General features: G+C 45.9%; 1 protein-coding gene across 1 annotated transcript; it reads right to left on the reverse strand.

Annotated features, from left to right (window-relative positions):
• Positions 1-19,726: 19,726 nt before the first annotated feature.
• On the reverse strand, positions 19,727-23,337 carry LOC125755868 (collagen alpha-1(I) chain-like). The gene is made up of 3 exons (XM_049115068.1): positions 23,082-23,337; positions 21,710-22,547; positions 19,727-20,989 (listed from the first exon to the last, which is right to left on the reverse strand). Exons 1-3 carry the CDS (start codon positions 23,335-23,337, stop codon positions 20,665-20,667), a joined length of 1,419 nt encoding a protein of 472 aa, XP_048971025.1. The 3' UTR covers positions 19,727-20,664.
• Between the last annotated feature and the right edge of the window lie 897 nt (positions 23,338-24,234).

Genomic DNA, 24,234 nt, shown 5'->3' on the forward strand with positions numbered 1-24,234 from the left:
GAGAACATGGAAGCTCTGAGTCCTTTCCCCACACCTTGTCTTATGTATCTCTTCCACCTGGCTGTTCCTAAATTGTATCTCTTCACAGTAAACCAGTGATGTAGTAAGTAAAATGTTTCTCTGAGTTCTGTGAGCCAGTCTAGAAAAATTAATCAAACAAGGAGGGGCGCCTGGGTAGCTCAGTTGGTTGGGCTTTTGACTCTTGGTTTCAGCTCAGGTCATGATCTTAGGATCATGAGATTGAGCCCTATGTGGGGCTCTGTGCTAGGCATGGAGTCTGCTTGGGATTCACTCTCTGCTCACCTCCCCCCCCCCCCAACCCTGTGTTTGCTTTCTCTCTCAAATAAATACAAATAAAATCTAAAACAAAACAAAACAAAACACACACACACACACACAAGGAGGAGGTTATGGGGACCTCTAATATCTATCTTCTGTTCAGAAGCAGAGGTGACAATCTGGGCTTGCAAATGGCATCTGAAGTGGTTGGGGGGAGGGCAGTGGTGTAGGAATGAGCCCTTCACCTCCAAGATTTGATGTTGTCTCTGGATAGATAGTGTTGTAATTGAATTGAAATCTCAGATGCCTCAAGTACCACCCTCCTCCACTCCACCTCCACAACTGAAATTGGGTGTAGGAACCCAAAGTAGAGAGTGAAACCATTAAGTCTTTCATGAAAATAAACCCCAAATAAATGAAACTTTTACCAAAAACTGGGTTTGCCTTTTGGTGGGTGTCCAGCCAAAAGACACAACCAAGCCAAAGAGTAGGAATAGAAGGGTTTCACTTGCAAAAAGTGAAAGACAGGGCTATGTCCCAGAGCAGTGTTTCCTTGAACAACAAAACTGGGAAAATTTGAAGCTAAGAGTGCACACATATTCACAAAGGGGCTTGTGCAATGGGGCATTCAACATGGAATTGGGGCAAAAGTCGTCTTAAGGAGACAGATTCCAGGTCTCACTTGATCGAAGTCACCAGGACTGGCAAGAGTGAGTATCATCGGTTCTCTGGCTCCAATTGGCCCTCTATTTGATTGTTCAAAGGGGTTTAAATTCCTGCAAAGATAACTCAAGAATATGCATTGTCAGGCCAATCTTTACTTTTGAACCAGGACTGGGAGTTTTATCACTGATTTATTGTTCCCTATATGATTAGGGTAACTCTTGCCCCCCAATAGTGGCTATTTGTTCTTATATTCTTTTGTTCCCTTAAAATCATTAACCACTAGATCTAGTCTTCTGCAATTTCATCATATCCCAGGAAGTTCTGTGAGGAATATGCTCTGGGCAAGTAGTGCCATCAGGCAAAAGATCACAAGATGGCAGGGTGGTGGTGGGGGCTCCAATGACTTTTCTTATGTCAAGAAAGTTGTCTCTTCCTTCTTTTTCCGGGAATCCCTAGCTCTTTCTGCTTGCACAATCACTACAACAATAAGGGCACTGACTTTTTTTCTCCCTAACTGATCCCCCAAGAAATGGAGTGGTAAGAGGTTGCCTGGGAAAGGAAGCAGGTCAAGTCAAGGTTTTTCCAAGATCCAGAAAAGACCAGAGGAGAGAATTTGAGAGCTAGAGATATAGCTGAAAATCTGCATCATGCTTTAAAAAACCAAGAAAGAAGGAATTTCCTGCCCAGAGCAATTCTGTATTGTACAATAGTAGCATGTCTGTTGCCAGCTAGACTATATAGTTTTTTTTCTTTCTTTCTTTTTTTTTTTTTTTAGGGAACTTATAACCATGTTAGGCATTTGGATCAACATTGATTTTTTTCTGTGAATCATCACTGAAGTTTTCAAGTCAGGTTTTGTTCACATAATGTAAGCAACATCTCTCCCTTAATGATTTTTATATACTTTTAGACTAATCACTACTCTTCTGAGTTAGTTTTCATAAATTAACGAGTTAAGTACGCTTAAATCTTTAACATAGAAAATAAAATGTCATGTGAATTTAAAAAATATTATTCTTTTTTTATAAATTTATTTTTTATTGGTGTTCAATAAAAAATATTCTTTAGAGTTTTAATGGAAATGACTAAAAAAATTTTTTTAATGACTTTTAAAATTTTAAGTAGAATATCTGGATGTTAAAGCTATAGGTAGATCAGTTTACACCATCCAGCCAAAAATCTGTAGTCAAAATATCAATAATATCAGTAGCAATTTCTGAGTAGTCCTGAAGCCTTACGTTTCACTAGAAAGAATAACCACGTAATTTTGTTAATATCACACCCTGACAGAGAGGAGCAAGAAAGCTTCTAGAGAGAAACCACCAGAATTACTAAGTAGGTGAAGGGATTATTCCGAACAGACTAAACGTAAATTGTACTCTAGCGAAAGAGCCTTAGAGGACTTTTGATATCAATTAATTAAATCATAAAGGTTGTTAACGAAGACAATAGTCACTACCATTTACTGGTCATCTGGTGTGTACCAAGCATCCTGCTGTGAGCACCTACACCAGGCCGGGCTTAGGCTCCATTTCTGGTTAAGATAAGCAGAAATGGACATTTTGGGAAGGAACTCAGGTGATCTATCATGGTGTCCAGAAGGCTAATGAGACAGGGAAACTGAAGGGAGCCCATTTTAGAGAAGCTCCCTCTCTGCTGTTTCTCTGCTATGCCCTACTGACTTATGTTCTATATTTCCCCTCGCGTCTGAGTTAACCAAAGAAGCTATGTTTCCACTCCAAGGGGAATGCAAGAAAGTTAATCATTCTCCAAGTTTCATCCTAGGCCCCCATATACCTGTTAATATCTACAAAGAATTGGATCCTGAGTATGTTTCACGACATTAGCTTCAAACCTTGGTCAACACTGACATCAATACCCCCTACCTTTGGTGATTTATGGAATATTACTTATGTTCACCTGACACTCATCTTTGATGGGATCCTATCCTAGATTCAAGCACCCTGGGCTCCTTTCCAATAGAAGACTCTAACCTCAAGTAAGGGGAAAGACTCACTTTTCTGAGTCTCCCAGACATTCTGTCCATTACTTATGCTCTTCAATAAACTCTGCTCTCACTTCCTCTCAGCTGGTATTTGATTTCTACCCGGCAGGAAGCCAAGGATCCCTGTGGCTCTTCCTGTGGAATCCCCCTCTGGGTCCTCCTTACTTCACTGGTGAACTGAAACTAAAAAGTGGCAGCAGGAGGCATGGGTGTTGTCTGGCTGGCTCAGCTGGAAGAGCATGCAACTCTTGATTTTGGGGTTTGACCCCCTTGTTGGTTGTAGAGATTACTTGATAGATAGATAGATAGATAGATAGATAGATAGATAGATAGATAGATAATTTTAAAAAAGTCCAAAACCAAACCAAAGACTGGAAGAAAAGAAAGGGGACTAAGGAGCTGAGACGACAGGACATATTTCAGGTGAGTCCTCTGGATTCAGCAGTTTATAATTGGTCAAGCTGGATCAAGTGGCCACATCTTAGCTGTCAGAGGGAAGGAACACCTGCTCCTATCAATTTCCTTATTGATAGGGGGTGGGGCCATATCCAAGCAAGGATCTTACAGTGGGGAATTTCACCTAATAGGGATATTTAGGTACTGGGCAACCACAAAGATAAGAGTTCCTTTTAAAAAAATTTTTTTTTTTAAATTTATTTATTCCTGAGAGATACAGAGAGAGAAAGAGGCAGAGACACAGGCAGAGGGAGAAGCAAGCTCCATGCAGGGAGCCTGACACGGGACTCAATCCTGGGACTCCAGGATCACGCCCGGGCGGAAGGAAAGGAGGCGCTAAACACTGAGCCACCCAGGGATCCCCTAAGATAAGAGTTCCTTGAAGTCTGCGCCTTCAAGCACCCAATAGCCTCATAACATTTCATCTGATATTAAAAAAATAAAATTCTGTTTCCCATCAAAATAGTATCAACTAATCCCTCATACAACTGAAAATGGTCTATGAACTACTCAAAGCCCCATTCATGGTAATGCAGCTCCCTCACTATCCTACAGGACCACCCACGAGTCACCACAATGGTACGTTAAAATAGAAAGAAGCTCAATTCGAAGTCTTTGCCCTGCCAAGCCAGCAAACCAAGGCTTAATTACAGTTTCAGCTTATCCCAGGAATGTGAGCTTTTAACTGTCAACCGGAAATTTCCAGATTGGCCCTAGCGAGGTCATCTGCATGATAAAAACTCTGCCTTTGCTTCCTCTCCAAAAAAAAAAAAAAAAAAGGCCTGACCTGAAGCAATCTCCTTTTTTTTTTTTTTTTTGCTAATAATGTCCTTGCCCCCCTATAAAAACTTGCCTATAAAAACCTTCCATTTTGTACAGCTCTAAGGAGCATCTCGTTACCTGCTATCTGTGGTGCAGCTGGCCTCATGGATTGCCTAATAAAGCCAATTAGACCTTCAGATTTACTCAGTTATATTTTGTTTTTGTGCAGGTACCTTCCTGGCTATGCACACAAAGCAAACCCGCTGTCTGCCAAACTCAAATTGTTTCCTCTATCACGAAAATCTCATGACTTCATAAATCTGAGGCTTAGATGAGCAGCAAAATAAAAAAGGCAAGTATCCTTGGAGGTTGGGCAGTGTTAACTGTAATTGATTCGTACCTTCAAGACCATTTGGGGGCTTGTCTGTGTGTGCGTGTGCGCGCACGCGCACACAAGCATTTCAGCCAACCAACCAAGCCATTGATTAGAACTAATCCCACTTGTTTGAGTTTACACACTGAATTCAGAATCTCCTGCATGTAAACCCATATCAAAATTATTTTGTGACTCCTCCTTTCCCCCTCAAGGCTTAAGTTTTAAATTGGACTTCCAGCTCAAGGAATACTGGGACCTGAGTAGTCCTAGGTATGGAGACTGCATAGAAGTATCCATCAAACTTGGGGGGGGTGGGCTGCTTTTTCTGGGGTTTAGTGGGAGAATTACTGAGGGTTCGGAGCTCCCAGTGCTCTAAATTCCCTCCCATAGCCCCCTTCTAACTCTTGGGGGCCCACTCTTCACAGTAACCTACCTTGTACAAAAGACTTGGGGATGCTGTGAATTCAACAAACACTGCTTTGGTAATCCACAGGATCAAAGTCGGAGCTTGGTTTTCAGCTGCAATTGATAAGAGATTACTTAGCTGCACTCATTGAAAGTCCCCGATTTCTGAGTTTTGAGCCAAAACGGGAAGATTTGAGGAGGTAATTCTGTTTCTTCACATGACCTCCCCTCGTCCATGCATCCCTTATGCTTTTGTAAAGACAAAATTTGACGTGTTCCTATAATAATTGTTAAACATTTCTTTCTGGCCTTTTCCTCTTCCATATCTTTAGCTTTAAGCTTCTTGGCCCATTTCCCCCCCACCCTCACTGCTAACTGATGTAATTTCATTGCTTAGCTTGAAACCGCAGGCCCTTCTAACCTCTGATGAAAGAAATCTCAAGAAAAATAAGGAGATAAATGTTCACCTTTTTTGCTTCAGCTGTAGAAAAGCGGATAGGATTTTGTACAATGATGCTGTATGTGCAAATATATTTTCTTAACAAAGGAGTCTTTATAAAACTCAGACTTGAGATGGCTTCTGCAGGCTGGGTGTTACCTTTCACTTCTAAAGAAGCCGGAATTGTCTTTGTCACTTTAATTATTTGCTGCCTGAATAGAATATATAGCATCTAATCTTATAAAGGCTACAAATACTTGTGAAGTTTCTTTGATAAACCAGAAGAGGTACTGATACTTCTCTCTTTATCCTACATGCATGGATGCGAAAAAAAAATTAATAAATAAAACTTTTGACTCTGTTGGAGTTCTTATTTAAACAACATTTCCAGACTATTTCAATAAAAGAGTTTCATTGTCCCGTAGCAGTGAACACTTACTAGTCCTTCAGTGGGTACTGCACTGATGGAATTAATTCTATGACTGATTGATATGGTAACATCTGAACATAAATATGTTTGGTCCACACCCCTTTTCTGGCACAGAGCTCCTATAACCCCTGGAATTTCCTAAGCAAGGAGAGAGGTACAGGTGTCTTTTGTTATGTTAATAGGCAAGTTTTGGACACCTAAATATGGGGTTGGTTGCCCAGAGAACCCACCTGAATGTTAGGGGTTGGAACTTTCAGGGGAGGGGAGCAGGGCCGCAAGGTGAATCACTTGCCAATGGCCAATGCTTTAATCAAGCATGCCTTTATAGTGACACCTCTATAGAAATCCAAAAAGATGGGGTTCAGAGAGCTTCCAGGTGAGGGAGCACCTGGAGGTGCGGGGAAAGCAGTGTCCCTGAAGAGGGCATGGAAGCTTCCCGCTCTTTTCCCAGACTTCGCCCTCTGTATCTCCTCATTCTGTTACTGAGTTAGATCCTTTTATGATAAACTAGTGCGTTGAGTGGTTTCTCTGAGTTCCATGAGCTACTCTAGCAAATTAACCAAACCTGAGGAGGAGGTCGTGGGCACTTCTGATTTACAGGAGTTGGTCAGACACAGGTAACAATCTGAGCTTGGGGGTTGGGGGGGGGAGCACGCATCGGAAGTGGGGGAGGGGCAGTCTTGTGGGCCTAAGCCCTTACCTGTGGGGTCTCCAGGTAGCTAGTGTCAGAATTGAGGTGGGTTGTAGGATACCCATTCATTTTTAAAGATTTTTAATGTATTCATTTGAGAGAGAGAGCACGTGAGAGCATGAATCGGGGAGGGGCAGCGGGAGAGGGAGAAGCAGACTGCCAGCTGAGCAGGGAGCCAACATGGGACTCCATCCCAGGACTCCAGGGTCATGACCGAGCTGGAAGCAGATGCTTAATGAATTGAGCTGCCCAGGTAGCCCTAGGATACTCATTTAGTGTCACAGACTTGCTCTGTGGTGTGGTGGAGTCTGGTGTAGGGGCCAAGGACAGGCTGCCCCCAAATGTGTCACTTTAGCATATTGATTATTTTAAATTAGACGTTATTTAAGAATCAGCCAGTGTAAGGAGAATACCCTGACCTTCCTTTGTCCCCAGAAAGTAGGAAATAAATCTCCCATGTGAAAGGTTACCCTCCTCATACCAGGAGGTAAAGAGACATCCCCATCACCAGAGAGAGAATTTAGAGCCAAGAGGCTGTATAGATAAACCTTGTTACTTTTTACTAATTTACTATCCCAGCCCAAAAGCTGTTTAGAATTCCTTCCTAATTGAAATTCCCAAATGTAAGTTTCCTTTGTCCTGTCAATTCCTCACAAATTTATTGTCTCTTTGTCTAAAAAAATATAAAAACTGCTTGCCTTGGTCGTTGTTTTAGGTCATAATTTCTTTTTTTTTAATATATTTTTTAAATTTATTCATGACAAAGAGAGAGAGGCAGAGACAAAGACAGAGGGAGAAGCAGGCTTCTCGCAGGAAGCCGGATACGGGACTGGATCCCGGGACTCCGGGATCACGCCCTAGGCCGAAGACAGACACTCAACCACTGAGCCACCCTGGCGTCCCATAGGTCATAATTTCATTATTGTGCCTCCGTGCACATGTAATTACACTCCCCCCCCTGTTAATCTGTCTCGTGTCAATTTATTTTTTAAAGATTTTTTTTAATATTTTTTTCTTTATTTATTTATGATAGTAACACACACACACAGAGAGAGAGAGAGGGAGAGAGAGAGAGAGGCAGAGACACAGGCAGAGGGAGAAGCAGGCTCCATGCACCGGGAGCCCGACGTGGGATTCGATCCCGGGTCTCCAGGATTGCGCCCTGGGCCAAAGGCAGGCGCCAAACCACTGCGCCACCCAGGGATCCCCTCTCGTGTCAATTTAATTCTTAGGACAGCTAGAAGATGGAAGGATAGAAGAAAGTCGTTCTTCCCCAACACCCTCACATGTTGGAATCAGGTCCAGAAACCTAAAAGACTACCATATACCTTAATCTGCTGGAATCCCACAGCCCCAGTTAGCCCAAAAACAATCACAGATTATTCTCTTTACCCTATTGGTCTCCAATTGTCTACTCAACTAGTACCAGCTTCTGTACCGGTGAGTAATGCCAACATTAGATAAGACATTATTTTATTGGAAGGTTATTGCATAGCTCACAGAACTGATGGAAACGATGGAAAAGCAGACTCAGAACAAATGTGGAAATTAAAGGAAATTATGAAGGTAAACCATAATCAAGGCCATGTCAGAAAGAATCTGGTTCTGATGCCACTGTGGGTACTGTCACCCCTGGAAAGCCATTGGTGCTGCTCCCAATTTTCAATTCTACGGTGACCACCAGGAGCAATCTCCAATGGACCTGGGTGTCTGCTTTGCTCTCAAAGGTAAAGTCCTTGATGGGGACATTTGATTAGCTCAACCTTGGTCAGATGCTCTTGCCTTAGCTGCCAGAGAGCATGGAGAGGGAATATCATCCCTGTGATAGATATTTGGATATTTCTTATGTTTCTGGGCTGATCACCCTGTAATCTCTGGGTAATCCACCTCCACCTCTCCTCTTCCCAAAGTAGAAATCAGAAAAATTATTTCTTCAGGTTCCTTTGCAGCCTTGGCCCACATATGACCTCAGCCTACCCATCAGTAGGGGACAAAAGGAGGAAAAGGTTTTGTGTGGAGTGTTCATTTTGTGGGGTTGCTGGTTGCAGGGTCAAGTTCCCCATGCAGAAGTGGCATATGAGTCAAAGGAAAAAAGTTGAGTCCCTAATGAGGTGCAAACTCTAACTCTCCAACTTAGTGACAGAACAGCAGTTTCCTCACGAGGCCAGCTCCCCAGCATGGTTTTGGTATCATTCTTAATCTCTTTAGATCATTGGTTCAGCACTCCAATAATCTGTAAATTATCCCTCTTCTGTTTTGTCATCCAGGGTCACTTAGTGTTGATCACAATCAGGATCTCTAGTTGATAATGTATCCCTCTTTATTTTCCACATCAAAAGTGGGGACCCCACTCTTATCAAGACTAAAATAATGGGGATTTCCCTTCAATTAAGAGTGGTATTCTGTGGTGCTTGGCTGGCTCAGTCAGTAGAACATGCAACTCTTGATCTTAGGGTTGGGAGTTTGAGTTGCACATTGGGCATAGAGCTCACTTTAAAAAAAAAAAAAAAAGAGTAGCATTTTGACTCTGGTAAGCAAAAGAGAAAAAAAAGACATTAATACTCCAACACTGACAACTCCCTACATTTGCTATTACTATGCCCATTTTGGAAATGAAATAAATGAAGTCTCAGATCAAACAACTTATGTGAAGCCACACAAGCCACAATTTGTGTGAAGCTGTGTAGCAGAGCTGTAGCTGAATCCATCAGGCCCTAGTGGCCAATGAGCATTCTATACCAGAGCTTTCTAATTCCTGTCTGCTATTCTGCTATTTTCCACTACGACACATCTTTTTGTTAACAGTAAAACACAACACACAAAAGTCAACAACAAATCCTCTCCTCCAGAGAAAGTACATTATACCTAGTAGTACAGTCTGAAATTTTTAGACAGAGGCATTCTATAAGAAGATTCCAGAAGGTAACCAGACTGCATCCCTACCAAGAGTTTCATAGCAAACAGAGGTGGGTTTTATTCAGCTTGTTCTTGAACCAGTATAGCATATCGGCATCCTGGGCAAGTCCCTTAACCTCTCAGGGCTTCATTTTGGTCATCTGAGCAGTGGGGATAAATAGAACCACTTCCTTTGTTCTGAGGGTTGAAAGATGAAATGCATCTAAAGCACTTATGGAGCACAATACTGATGTACATTAAATACTCAACAAGTGTTGGCTATTATCCTTGGGTGACCTTTGATAAAAGCGGAGGCACCGCACAAAGAAGCATGTCAGCTAAGGGTTCGGAGGGAGACCAGGGATGTGGTCGAAGCCTCTTGTTGGTCCAGCCTGCTCCTGAATGTCTACCAGAGTGAATCAAGGCTGTGTTTTGTTTTATTTTTTCCCCAGGGAGATAATAACATCCACCCTCCCTAATTCACAGAGTCATTAAGCGGACAAAATAAGATAATGTATGTACAAAAAAAGAAGCACTGGGAAAGAAAGTTAAGTGCCATAAAGTTGCAAGGTATTGTTGTCCTTGAGGCTGTTAGTGTTTTTGGAAAGCTTTTACCCTGGTAAATAATAAGACATGCCCTTGAAAGCCCTTTAAATATGTAAGGTCTGAGTATGTTACCAAAAAAAAAAAAAAAAAAAAAAAAAAAATTAAGGGATTGAAATTAGCCTGGGAAAAGGAGGGCTGAAGAGGGTGATATAATTATTCTTTGTAACTTGAATATTGCCTCCACAAAGAGAGCTGTGATCAAATTGTCTGCTTTCTACCAAGGTCTACACAATAGGAAATTAGTTTCAGGTGCTACTGGAAGAGACCAGGTTTTTTACTCTAAGAAACACTTCTAGAGATCCCATTGGAAGGATTAAAGATGTCATGTCCTATGTAAATGCTACCAGTGTAACAGTTGGGGCCTTCCAGAAGGAGGAGGCCAGTTGGATGCTTTGAACAAAAAAAGACCTAGTGGCTTATAAAACAAGATCTTGACTTTTAGTCTAAAGGTAAGGTGGAAGGGATACGAGTTCCTCAAAATGGAAACTACAGCCAAGCAACTGATTGGAGGTGGTCCCATAAGGCACCATTATTGAAAGGTCATCCCATTCCCATTGGGAGGGGGATGAAAGGTGATGGGATGAGAGGGAATATTGCAAACCTACACAAAGAAAAATTAAGTTTCCAAATAATCTCCCTGCTTAGTTAGGACAAGGTGTTTCCAGAATGCGGTTGAAGAATTGGCTGCATTAGAAGGTTAAGTAGGCCTTCTAGCATGGAGTAGAGAATGCAGGGATCAAGGGACCAGGAAGACCATCACAAAGGATGAAGCTAGGTTACCTCACATCTCTTCAACACAAGCAAAACTGGGAGACAGACAGAGTGATAGAATATTGTTAGAGAAAATCCCAGAATGTTGTTGAGTTGGATCAGCACTGATTCATGCTAAGTAAGTTCAAGGGACCACACTGCTACTCCATTTGTTCATCTCTGTTGATTCTCTCTCTTTTTTTTTTTTTTTTTTTTTAAGATTTTATTTGTTTATTCATGAGAAACACAGAAGAGAGAGAGACAGAGACGCAGGCAGAGGGAGAAGCAGGCTCCATGCAGGGAGCCCGATGTGAGACTTGATCCCCGGTCTCCAGGATCACACCCCGGGCTGCAGGCAGCGCTAAACCGCTGAGCCACCCGGGGCTGCCCTGTTGATTCTCTTAAATGCCCTCAACAGCTGTTCATGTCCTGTTCTTCTCTTCAAGAATGTCCTTCCTGCTCAACAAGCTGCAGCCATGCCAGCCAGCCTTCTCTCATGCCAAGTCCTCTTGTTTCATTGCTTTGCACATGCTGTTCCTTCTACCTGGAATATTCTTTTTTTTTTTTTTCTTTTAAACATAGAATACTCTCTGTCCTCACTCATTGCTTGAATTACTCCTACTTCAGATCCCCTTAAATATTTCTTCTTTGGAAAGGCCCATCTGAGCTACAGCTTTGGTCCTTTTCCCACTGAACCACCTCCAGGTTCTCTGTAGCATTTCCCTCAATTAACAATTATGTATGTGTTTGTGTTTGTCTGCTTAATGTTTGTCTCTCCAACTAGATCGTAGCTTCCACAAGAGAAGGAACACGTCTATTCTGCTCACCTTTGGCACCAGGCTAGAAAAGCAGGCCCTCAAAATATCCTGGTTGAACCCATGAGTGTTAGAATAAACTAAAATGTCTCCACTAGAGACACTTTCCATCAGCTTTCAGCATGTCATTTATTTATGTTGGGCAGGGAAGAGTTAATTCATTAGTATCAATGAGAACATGAGTCCAAAGCAACAATTTGGTTAGGTTAATCTGGCTGCCTTTGGTTTGGCCAACCTGCTCAACAAATATGTCCTCTTATGCTCGGTTGAAGTGGACAGTTGTTCCCAGGAGAAGCAGTAGCTGAATTCCCCACTCTCACTTAACTACAGCCGACTTCCACTGGGAGACCAAAGTATATACTTTTCACTAAAATTCTAACGGTTAAGAAATCCTTCAGAAGGTAGTGCTCATAAACAAAGGCCCTGTAACCAAACACAAGAAAATGGTAAGTTGTGATTCCCCTCATGAGCACGAAAAAGCTTTGGCTGATCATACATTGCCTTTGCAACTTTTTACAACACAATAACATGGAAAGGTGGACCTGTCAGTTGAGTTATTATTTATACCAGCCACATGGCTGCTGATAGAGATGAAGAAGCTCAGTCATGAACCACCTTCATTGGGCCAATAGAAGTGGCAGGAGCTTAAAAGGCAGAGATAGAGCCTTCAGCATAATCCCCCATCCCTTGTCTTCTGATTGAGAAGCTCTAAATCTCAACTAACCAGTCTGGAAGGTGGAGTCCTCACGGACAAAGCAGGATAGGGAAGCAGAGTGAGAAGAAGAACTGGGCATTCTAGTTTTGAGTATCAGAGAGCCTGGTGGCAGGGAGGGAGAAGATTCATCCTTAAATGAGCAAGCCACCTAAGATACAAGTCTACTGTGAGGTCGGTGGGGCAGGGAGACATTGGGTCAGGAATTGTTTGCCCATATCCATCTCTATCCAGCTGTGGATCTGGAAAACAGTTCAAAGCCACCACTCTGAGAATTGAGCTAAGGAAAATCCATCACCAGTGTATTGGTAAACACTGGGTATCGATGGGCTTGTTCTTACTTGAGGATAAATGAGTAGAAAACAAGAACCATGCGAGACCAGTGAAAAATACTGCCGAATAAGAGAAAGGGAAGAATATCCTAAAGACCTAAGGAACGACGAATTCTCTCAAAATGATTTACTATAGGAAATAAAGTAATACTTTAGAATCTGCTTAACATCTATAAAACTAGAGCAGAAAGGCCAAGATGTCAAGACAAAGAAAATGAAATTAAAAGGGAGACAGGTGATATAAATAAGAATTGTAAGGAGAGGGGGATCCCTGGGTGGCTCAGCGGTTTAGCCCCTGCTTTGGCCCAGGGCGCGATCCCGGAGTTCCGGGATCAAGTCCCACGTCAGTCTCCCTGCATGAGCCTGCTTCTCCCTCTGCCTGTGTCTCTGCCTCTCTCTCTCTCTATGTCTATCATGAATAAATAAATAAAATCTTTAAAAAAAAAGAATTGTAAGGAGAATCAAAAATGAAGTACAAATAGAAAAATTAAAAATCTACAATGAAGTAGTAGAGAGCAGAACTGAGCACACAGAAATGTGGGTCAATGCCAGGGAGGATGAACCAGGGTAGCCTTCTCAGAAGGCATCTATAAATAATTTAGGAGTTAAAAACAACGAGATGGTAAATGGCATCTCTATTAAATGACACGTAAAGACAACAAAATATAGGGAACTAACCTGCATCTTTGCCCACTCCCTCCCCAGCTCTTAGCCAAGTTTGTGAACAAGCTTTAAAAAGCTCCTGTACCGGGACACCTGGGTGACTCAGTGGTTGAGCGTCTGCCTTGGATGCAGGTTGTGATCCCTGGGTCCTGGGATGGAGTCCTACATTGGGCTCCCCACAAGGAGCCTGCTTCTCCCTCTGCCTAGGTCTCTGCCTCTCTATCTGTCTCTCAATGAATAATATCTTTTTAAAAAGCCCCTATACCCTTGTTCTAGGGCTCAGAGATGTGTCCCCATGTTCATCTCTTAGCCTTTGTTATGACCTCCTTAATTTGTCCTAGTGCTCACACTTTGCAGAGGCAATATGGCACCATAGTTAAGAGCTCATACTCTAGAAATAAACTGCCTGTGTCTGGAATCCAATCCTAATGTTACTGTGCAAATTTTGTAACTTACCTGATTCCTTATGTCCTCATTATCTCATCTGCAAAATGGCCACAAGGATGATAATAATAGTAATTACCTCAGAGGGTTTAGTATAACTATGTGAGCTAATGCACAAAAGTGTTTTGAACAGTGGTAAGTGGATTACAGATCCATGGTAAAGTGATATTCAAATCTTTTGCATTTTCTCTGGTTTCTTTCTCTCTACTGAAAGCGATGGATACTTCCGGATTGATATTTCATTTGAGAATTTTAAGGGTTGCTCTAGACTTTGGGTTTTCCCTTGGCTCTACCCTTGACAGCCCATGGAGCTTTTGGATACTTCCTAAACCCTAGTCTGGGGCTAGTATTCCAGATCCCCACCTAAGGGAGTCAAAGTAGAATTATAGATATTTTGGGGAAGGAACTAGAATACATAAGACAGATGTAAACATAAGTTATTAAGAAGCATGCTCAGATTTACTTTGTGGAGGTAATTTGGTTAGCATATAAGAATGGGGAAAGGCTAGTTTAAGGAAGTTGGAGATACTTGGGAGATACTATTTGCAATATTCCAGGTGAAAGAGAAAGGTCTGAGCTAAGGGTATAAGTAAGTTTGGCTGAAGCATTGGAAGGATGCTCTCAGGATAGGATGAACAAGAGTCTGTGACTGAGGATAAACAGTGGATGAAATATAAGTCAAAGTTAAGCATTTCACCCAGCACCCTTTAATATTTTTCTTTCCTCTGTCCACTTGGCTGTGGGCCATGAAAAGAATAAGACCTGTCTTTATTTTTATTAAAATTCTCAATGGTCAGCATAGTAACTGACACACAGCAGGGATTCAGGTACTATTTGTCAAATAATTCTAGACCCAAATTAGCTTTCCAGTCTCTGATCCTTTAAATGATTGTGTCACGTTAACCAATCACATCTTCTGTTGAACAGCTTAGTTGTTTCTCATAGCTTCCCTTCACATATGGCCAAACCTTGCCAAACCTGCATTGTCCAACAAGATCCTCCTGCTTTTAGAAGTCTTCCAAAGACCAGATGGAGCACGGCAATCTCTCTCTTCCAGATTCATAACACTGCTTGTCCTTACTGTATCTTTTAAGAACACTCAAGGGCAATTCTTCGGATTTATCTCATTTTTGCAAAGTCATTTAACTCTTCAAAGTAAATGCTTTGTCTCCTGAATTGGATTTGGAGATTCTCAAGTGTAGGAACACATCTACATTCCCTTTTGCTTGCTCTCCCCACTATGCCCACTCCATAGCGTGCCTAGCACAGTAGTAATGTGTAGGTAGTAGCTACACAATAAACCATGAGGCACATGATTCTGAACACTCAGATTGTGTTTTTTAATCTTCTTAAGCAAGTAATTTTTAAAACTACTGTTTAAGATGAGAAATTCTTAACTCTCTAGCAGGACTGGGTAAAATACTAACAGAAACAGCTCTTCCCTGGCTTCCAGACATGCCTTATTCTGCTACGAGAGAGACTAATTTGAGGCTTGGGTCCAAGAGTTTAACTGGGACACCATGACTTGTCCTGTCCACACAGAGGTTATCAATTCAAATCCATGCGTTCTGTGACTACAGCATATTCAAGCCCAAACATACAGAAATAAAAGCCAAAGGTCCAATTGTCATGGTGGAGAATGGAGCTGTCATGGGAACTTTCAGCCATCATCACTTCTCGAGTGAGGTTCTTTGCCAGAATGTAGAAATGCCAAAGTCAAAGCAAAGGTTCTAGAGGCAGGCTCCAGCTCCCATGATAAAAATGCTGGCAGAAACTATGGGGTAGGGGCAAAAATGGTGAAAGAGCTAACCGAGCAGGCTGAATCTCCACTCCAGACTCTGCAGGAGATCGGAATGATAAATAGATCCTTGTGCAAAGGGAAGTTGTAGTTGCGCAGACCAACCACATGTGATAGATGGTGGGTAGAGTGTGGGAACTGCAGGATCTAGGTCTGTTCACACCAAGTATAAAATAGCAAATGATTTCCAAATGAAATTTCACTCTCTGGAGGAGAGGGAGCTCCTTGTACCCTTGTAGCATCAGTTGTTGTCATATCCAGGAACGGTGAGTATGAGAATTTTTAAGTCTGAGTCTTTGGGAAGCAGCCCCTTTTACATGTATTGGTTAAGATGATTTGGATATGAGTAAGAGAAACCTAAACAAAAACTTACACAATAGGTGGATTTATTGGTTCATGTAAATGAGGGATTCATTGGTAAGTTCTTATTTGGTGCCATCAAGGGTCCTAGAGAAGGCCCTATTAATTGATATCCAAAGGTCACTTTCTCCCCTTCTTTTTTGCTAACAAGCTCAGCGGTGTTCCATCTTCAGAAGGGGAATCGTGACTAGCCCAAGACAATCCTAAGGGAGAAATCTAAGAAAAGACAAAGCACTTTCTGCCTGTCTTTTTCTTACGGCTTTGGATGCTGGTTTGAGAAAATGATGTTTTAGAGTAACCACAGCCATCCTGTGAACATGAGGCAACACGTAAAACCAACCCATGGAGGATGGTAGAATGATAGACTAGAGGGAAAGATCTTAGGTCCTTGATGAAATCATCGAGCTGCTGTATCACACGTGGACCTGCCTACCTTGAGATTTCCCATTATGGGAGATTATTATTTAAGGTCTTATTACCTGGGTATTTTGTTACTTGCAGATCAAAGCAATCCTGATTGATATGGATTGATTTTTTTTTTTCTCACTCCATGCTCTGATATTCTTGGTATTGCTGTTATGTGTTGTGGCAGCAAAATGGCTGCAGCAGTACCAAAGTTTGTATCAGTAGACCTCACAGGCCAGAGGTGATGGAACACTTGGTAGTCCAGCATCTCAAATAAGCGTCCCGAGAGTCAACTTGATTGGACTAGCTGAGGTTGTCTACTCAGCCTTGAGGTGGTCAGGATATGGAATACATTGATTAGCTTTTGGTATTCATGTCTGCTTTTGGAACTGGAGATAGGTCAGGTTCAAAATAAAATCTGGGTTCTTTTAGCAAATATGCCTTGCTCAGATCCCCAAGGTGATCACCTCCATCTTTGATGGACAGTTTCCATATCAGTGAAGGTTTCCTACCTTAAGCACCTGTACCTCTCTGCTGTGGATATTGTCTGGCCATGGGAGCGTGGTAGATGTGCTGGAACTGACTAAGGCCCAGGAGCAATGCTCAACAGATGAAGGGATTTTGTGGATAATGACTTCTTTAGGTTTCCTGACCCTTGGGGGGACAATCCTGAGGTATGTTCTACATCTTCGCTTGTCCCACACAGTAGCTAAAAGCCAGGTGCAACTATTGACATTTAAATCAATTAACAACAACAACAACAAACACACACACACACACACACAAATCAATTAACATTATATAAAATTAAAAATTCATTTCCTAAGTCAGACCAGCCTCATTTCAAGTATGCAGTAGCCACTAGTGGCTACTATATTGAGACAGTGCAAATATATAACATTTCTATCACCCAGGTCTTCTGGACGATGCTCTTCTACACATTCTCTCAGAGTGTCCTTATCACAACTAAGCACCCATTGACCACTGATTAATTTACCCCTGATTGGTCTCTTCCCCTTTCTTATTTTATTCCCACACATCTTCATTGGGCTTCTTGGAATCAATTTCCAGATAAGCTTCTCGGTCTCAAGTCTTTGTCTCAGCGTTTACTTTCTGGGGAACCCTACTTGCATCACACTCTCAGGCATAGGAAAGGGAGGATAGGATATTGTTGGTTACTGACAAATGTCCTTTACACCCTGGCTACTCAAAGTGTGGTCCCTGGATATTGTTAGAAAAGCAGAATTTCATGCTCTGTCCCAGGCCTACTGACTCAGTACCTGCATTTTAAGAAGATTCCCAGGTGACATGTATGCACATGAGGTTTGAGATGTGCTGCTCTATGGGTTCCTTAGATAGAGAGGGGGTGGAAAAAGCAGAGCTGAGAAAATTTCCCCACACAACTATGACTGCCATTTAAACAGTTATTGTTTTCTTGTCTAGAGCACCAAAAGATATATTTCATCATCTTTTATTTCAATACTTTGAGGACCTTATCAATGTTTGAATGTATTTATTTAGTTATTATATATCATTATATTACATTATTATATTATATTATTATGTTATTATATATTTTTTTTTCATTTTTGTCTTGGTCTTCTGGGCCAATAACTTGAGATCTCCTTTCCTTCCAGGGTGCCAGGACCTCAGGATGAAATCTCACCTTGACCTTTGAATTGACCACTTCCGCACTGATTTTCTCTTCCTGTCTCCACAAGGCTGTTACATTGCCAGTTAAGCACTTCATCATAAGGTGATCAGGGAGCTATTTACCTGACAAGGTTTTTACTCTGATGGACTTTCACATTCAGTGAGTGAATAAAACCTTTCTTCTAAAGACAATGGGATTCTCTATGTAGAGCCAAGTTTGTTCTAATTAGCTGGCTCTGAGGTTTGCAGTGGCAAGTCTTCCGGAAGTTAATACTGCTATTTTGAGAATACCTGTATGTTGTCTGCTTAATGAACATGATGATGGGAACATAAACTATTTTTCATTCCACTAAGAAAGACTTTATCCTTATTCCCCATCTCACATCTCAATTCTAGACTTGCTTTGTTTTTAGTTAAATTATGTTCAAATCACACTTTCATTAGTGTTAATTTGGCGGTTTTTGCAATGTTCTTTAATTCTTCAGCTAGCAAGTGGCATGTTTCCTGCTTAGATCTGATGGAGGCATTTTATTTTACTCATTTTGATTATTGGCCTGAATGACAGAGGGATGTTCCACATCATGCATTTATACTTTCAGTTGAAATGCGTCTGGATAGAACACCTTTTGCAGATATTTCTCCAGCATTGGTTGAAGGATAACTAGTAGGTTTTATATCTGTGCACCCTGAGTGTTGTTTGATTCTTGATCCTTATAAGGACACTATAACCTTATTTACTGGCAAGATGTGGGAAGAACATGTGTGAGTGCTAAGTATTCTGAAACCTTGAAAATTTGATTGCTAGATATTGAAGTCTACAAAATGATTTGGGCAGCTTTACATATGATCAGGTCTGATACTGCAGTTGTTTGGCAAATGTAACATTACTATTAAAATATTGAAATCCTTCCATAGTGGCTGTTAAGTACCCCCTGAAGTAGTAGGTTCCCTACTTCTCTACCTCAGCTGACATAGCCGTCTCCCAAAATCATACCTTTCTCCCACCACCATTTCGCCAGAACCCAACATCAAAGAATTAGTACTTGGCCTACCAGGCCCCCCAGATTCTGCTGTAAGCGTGGATGCCCCAAGGCTGACCTGACTTCCCATAAGTTGACTGGCAGGTGCCCTGCTGTTATAGGTTGTATAGTTTTCACATCACTCCTGTAAGGATTCATTGGTTTCTCTACCTAGCACTTGAACACCTTTCAAAACATTCAGAAAATAGCTCTGAAATCTTAGAAATGAGTTCTATTTGGAATAGTAAAAGTAATTGGGTTGACTTTAAGATGGTAAAAGTATCAGGCCACTTTCATTTGGATGAGGGCAATATTCTTTATTATGATGATGATATTTTGGAGGCAAGATAAGAATTGGGAAAATGGGACTCGTTTTATATTTTAAAATAATTTTTAATATTTTATTTTACTTTTTTTTGGGGGGGGGGACTCTGGTCTTTTAAGATGTAAAACCCAATCTGCCTCCAGACTTTGCATCATATTCTTATTCCATTCCAGTTCCTTGAGGTTCACAGAAAATGAAACCAGGAAAAGCGGAGGTGACAGCAGGTCTCCCGACTTCCTCTTTGAGATGCCTTTAGGGCCCCCTAGTGGCTATTTTAAGACAGGTTTTTTCTTTTTCTTTTTTTTTTTTTTTTTAATTAGGATTAGGTCTCCTTGACCCTGATTTTTTTTTTTTTTTTTTTTAAAGACCTTTCTGAATCTCTCCTGTGACAGGTGCAATAACTGTGTGGAGAAAAATATATAACAGTTGGTTTAGAGGGCTCAATATTTTTCACTTCTCAGTTCTTAGCAAAAGCAGTGCAGAATCTTTAGAAATAACAGATATATCACCTTACATATTTTATTCTGCATTCCTCATACTATATTATGTCATAGCTGAAATCCTTTAAGACATTTATATCCTGGTTTGTGTCAAAGGGCTATACTATAATTCATAGGTAAGTACATTCTCCCTTAGGTTTAACACACACATACACACACTAACGCACCTATCCATCCCATTGGTGGGCAAAGGAATTCTTTTAATGTGGGGCTTCACATAATATGAACTAACAGAAAGGCTCAGTTTGTGGAATATTTCACTCTGACAGCATTCCTATCATTTAGAACATTAGAAATGCCACTGAGTTCAAAACACTGCAACACTGAACAGATAGAGCCAAGCTTTTGTGCATTTAAGGTGCCTATTGACTGATGCAAGTAATTTTTGTGAAATCCTCTAATAATGAAATATATCTTCAATGTGTTTTATTGACCAGAGTGAATATTGCTCCCTCTCTCTCTATGGTGATATTTTTCTTTCTAAAATCCAATCTAGAGAATGCACTATACTTGGGTGATTATAATGGAGACGTTTCTTTACCACATGCTTATCTTTTAGTTCAGTTTCTGATATTATTCCTTTATTTCTCCATCGCTTGTAAATTTCAGGTCTCCCTCTCCTTCCTGGGTAGGGTACTGAGTGTCTCAGTCACGTTACCCTTATTAATATGCTAATGTATTATAATAATGCATTTTACACCACTAATGAAGCGAGGCAAAGCAATGAATAAAAAGCAAGCCCAAATTCTTGCTTTAACTTTACCCGGTTCCAGGGCGGGGGCTGGAGTAGGGGAGAAGGAGAGTGGGAAGGACGGCCGACCCGCAAAAAATAAAAATGATCCCCTTGTTTTCAGCGCTTTCTAGAACAGAGCTGTACGTCAGAGGAAGAACCGAGCAGCATTCGAGCTACAAGGATTGGCATTAAACTTTGACACTTTAATGGTCTCGAGGATATTAGAAAATATTTTATCATATAACGTTCTTCTCCGACACGGTAGTGACATTGACATCAGAACCAGATACGATCTCCTATCGGTGCAAACGTGCAGGGTGAGGCTCATCCCCGCCGTGATAAGGCGGCAGGACCCCAGCTTCGCAGTGAACTTCTGAAGCTCCGAGAGCGAACGTTTCTTACTTCTTCGCCGGGGACGCTGCTGTGTAACCGCTACCTTCTTTTTGCATTCTCCTCGGCTCGGTCTGCCGCTGAGAATAGGTAAACAGCACTCCAGAGCTGGGGGAGAGCCGGGGGTGGTGCTCGAGGGGTGGGGTGTGCACGGGGGTGGGGGTGGGGGCGCTGGGGCGTGGGGGGGGGGTCGTTGCCAGAAGAGGCTGGAGGGAAGGGAGGGGACGGCGGAAGGGTCCCGGCTGGGTCGAGCTGCAGGCCGAGAGCGGGGTTACTTGGCGGCAGCCGGGTCCCGAGCGGACCGGAGGGCCAAACCTCCGAAACCCTTGGGCCTGACCCGGGGGGCCTGACCTCTGGGGAGTGTGGTCGGTACCGCAGTCCGAGCTCCGCGTCCTTTCCTTATGCACCCCCGCCCCCCGCCCCCCCCCCCCCCTTGCACTTTATCTCTGCTTTTGCATCCTTCTCCTGCCCCTTCCCGGAGTAAGGTGGGCTTCCCGCGGCCTCATCTAAGCCCTGGGGCGGGGAGACCGAGGCGCGCAGTGGCGAGGCTGGGACCCGGCGCCCGCCAGGTTGGGGAGGGGTGGGGACCCGGTGGTGGGGGGGGGGGGGAAGGGGACCCCAGAAGCCCTGGGACGAGCTGAGGAAAAACCCGGGAGCTGGATCACACGCCGGAGCCCCGGTCTCCCAGGCAGAGTTGCCCATCCCTCTGCGTCCTCCTCCTCTCCCGGCCTGCTTTCTCCTCCTTCGGGTTTTCTCTCCAGGCCTCCTCCCGCCCCCTTTGCCCAGACGATTTCACCCACTCCTTCCGTAGCTTCGGAGCTTCGGAGGACTCTCGGCGCCCCTCTCTGGGCTTTAGGACTGGGAGGCTGGAAGTCCATTCAGTGGGATGTCGCGCGCGGGGTTCTTGTGCCAGGAGGGAGAGCAAGAATGAAATCAGGACCGGGAGGGGCGTGTTGTGCGTGCAAGGGTGTGTGCGTGTGTGTGCGTGTGTGTGTGTGGGGAGGGGGCAGAGAAATGCAGTTTCCCCGAAAGAATAGGGAGCCCTGGATCGGATTCTTGGATACAGAGCCCCCAGTAATGCTGTCAAAGCCCTTCCTCGTGGCTCCTCGCAGCCTCCGGCTGCCCCGTACCCTGGCCACCTTGCTGAGAAGCGGCGACCCGAGTAGAAGTGGAGGCGGGGAAACTTCCTACTTCCCACGACGGCCGTTTCGTACCAGGGGGAGTGGACCGGCTGCGCGGCCCTGCGAGCCTGCCGGCGTCTCGACAGCGGCAGCTGCGGACCCGTGGCTCTTCCCTTCCCCCTCTTTCCGCCAGGCTGGCCAAGCCCGAGGCGGCCGGGAGCGGCCGGGGTGGGGGGGGAGAAGGGCGGGGAGCTCCCGGCTTGCACCCTTCCATCCCGACCCCGGCCGGGATCCCGGCTCCGGGTGTTGCTTCCACCCGCGTGCGAGCGAGCCGGAGAGGCGGGGGGGCGGAGCCTCGCGCGGGGGGCGGAGCCCGGGCGGGGGCGGGCGCTCGGTCCGCGCGGCTGCGGAGCCCGCCATTGGCCGGCCGCGCCGTCACGGGGTGGGGGCGGGCGCCGAGGCGCGCACCGGCCCCGCCCCCGCCCGGAGCCCGGCCCGGGCTCGCGGTCCCCCCCAGCTGCACAGACATGACACAGACACACAGTCACTGCAGCTGCTGAGCGAGCCCGGCGCTCTGGGCACGCGGCGGCGGGGCCAGCCCGGAGCCCGGACCCCAGCGCCCGCCCGCTCGCCCCCCCCCCCCCCCCGCCGGCCTCCGCGCGGCGGCCCCCGCCTGGCCGGGCGCGGGAGGCGGGGATCGCGCGCCGGCTCCGGCCAGCGGCGCCCGGCTGCCCGCGGCGGCTGCAGCGGCCGCCCAGCTCCGAGCGCCGGGCGCTCGGGGAAGCCGGCGCGGCGCGTCTCGGAGGCGGCGGCGGCCGAGGCCGGCGAGCGCTCCCGGCGGCAGCGGGGCCGCCCGCCGCGGCTCCCCGCACCCACCGCGCTGCGCCCCGCCTCCGCTCCGGTGACCTTCCCGGGGCGCCGCCCCCGGCCCCGCGCCCCCGGCCCCGCGCCCCAGGCCGGGGCGAGGCCCTCTCCAGCGCCGCCTCCCCGCGGAGCCGCGGGCGGGCGGGCGGGCGGCGCAGGCCCGGGGGGAGGGGGCGCCGCGGCCGGCTCAGCCTCTCCGCCGCCGTGCTCGGCGCCCGGCCCGGTCGGACCGCCGCTGCCCCGCCGCCGCGCGGAGCCGGGGCGCCTGACGCTGGGGGCGCGGCCGCGCTCGCCTCGCGGGGCCGGGAGCGGGCAGGCCCTGCCCTGAAGGGGCGAAGCGGCGGGGAGCGCGGGGGGTGGAGCCGGCCCGGTGGCCGCCCCGCGGCTCTCCCCAGCGCCCCCTCCCCGGACCCAGCCCGAGGCCGACGCAGGCCCCTGCCCATGCGGGGCGCCCCCGGCGGGGAGAGTCCTCGGGGCAGGGAGCAGCGCCAGGCAGCGGCGCCGGAGGGCGAGGAAGGAGGGACGGCGCTCAGCCGGGGCGGCCCGGACCCTCCCCGCCGCCCTTGCCGCCGCGGGCCGCCCCCGAAGTCCGCGCTCGGCCCCGCCGCCTGAACTAGGGCAGCGCCGCCGGGACCCCGACCCGGACGCCCTGCGCGCCCCGCTCTTCCGCGGCCTCCCGGTGCTTGGCGGCAGTCACGGCCAAGGTAAGAGCCCGGGGGGGGGGGGGGGTCGGAGAGCCGCCGCGGGGGCGCCCTGCTGAGCGGCGCCGGACTAGTTCCCCGAACCTGTGGCTGCTACCCCCGCGAGGCACCCCCTCGGCCGCCTGGGCGCGCGGCCCCGGGCGGCTGGGGTGCAAGCCCGCGGGTCTCGGACGCCCCCACCGCCCGCTCCTAGGCACACGGCTGCCAGCCCGGAGCGCGGGGAGGACTTTCCCGTCCACACCGGGAGGGGGTGCGCCGCGGTCTCGCACCCTCCTGCCCCAGTCCCCGCAGCTTCTCAGCTTGGGCATCCGTACTTGGGGCGGGGGGGGGGGGGACGACGACCTGCTGTGTGTTTCGCTGTCCCCCTTGGGTGATCCTCACCTGCCTATCCTGGTGTGATGCTCTGGAGAACTTTTCTTTGCTCCTGTTGTAGACAGTCGAGGCGATTTCGGGGGAGCAGCCACGGCTTCCAGGGCCCTCTCTGGGACAGAGTAGTTGGGTGGCAGCGATATCCGTAGAGAGGAAACCTAAGCAGAGTGGCCGTCCTGTTAGACAAAGCTGCTTACGATGAGTGATGAGTGTGCAGCGATCCAGCCATTCCCGTGAACGTCTCTGCCGCTGAAGGGTGGAGTGGCTGAC

The sequence above is a fragment of the Canis lupus genome, chromosome 10 (genome assembly GCF_003254725.2).
Source record: "Canis lupus dingo isolate Sandy chromosome 10, ASM325472v2, whole genome shotgun sequence".
Classification (NCBI taxonomy): Eukaryota; Metazoa; Chordata; class Mammalia; order Carnivora; family Canidae; genus Canis; species Canis lupus.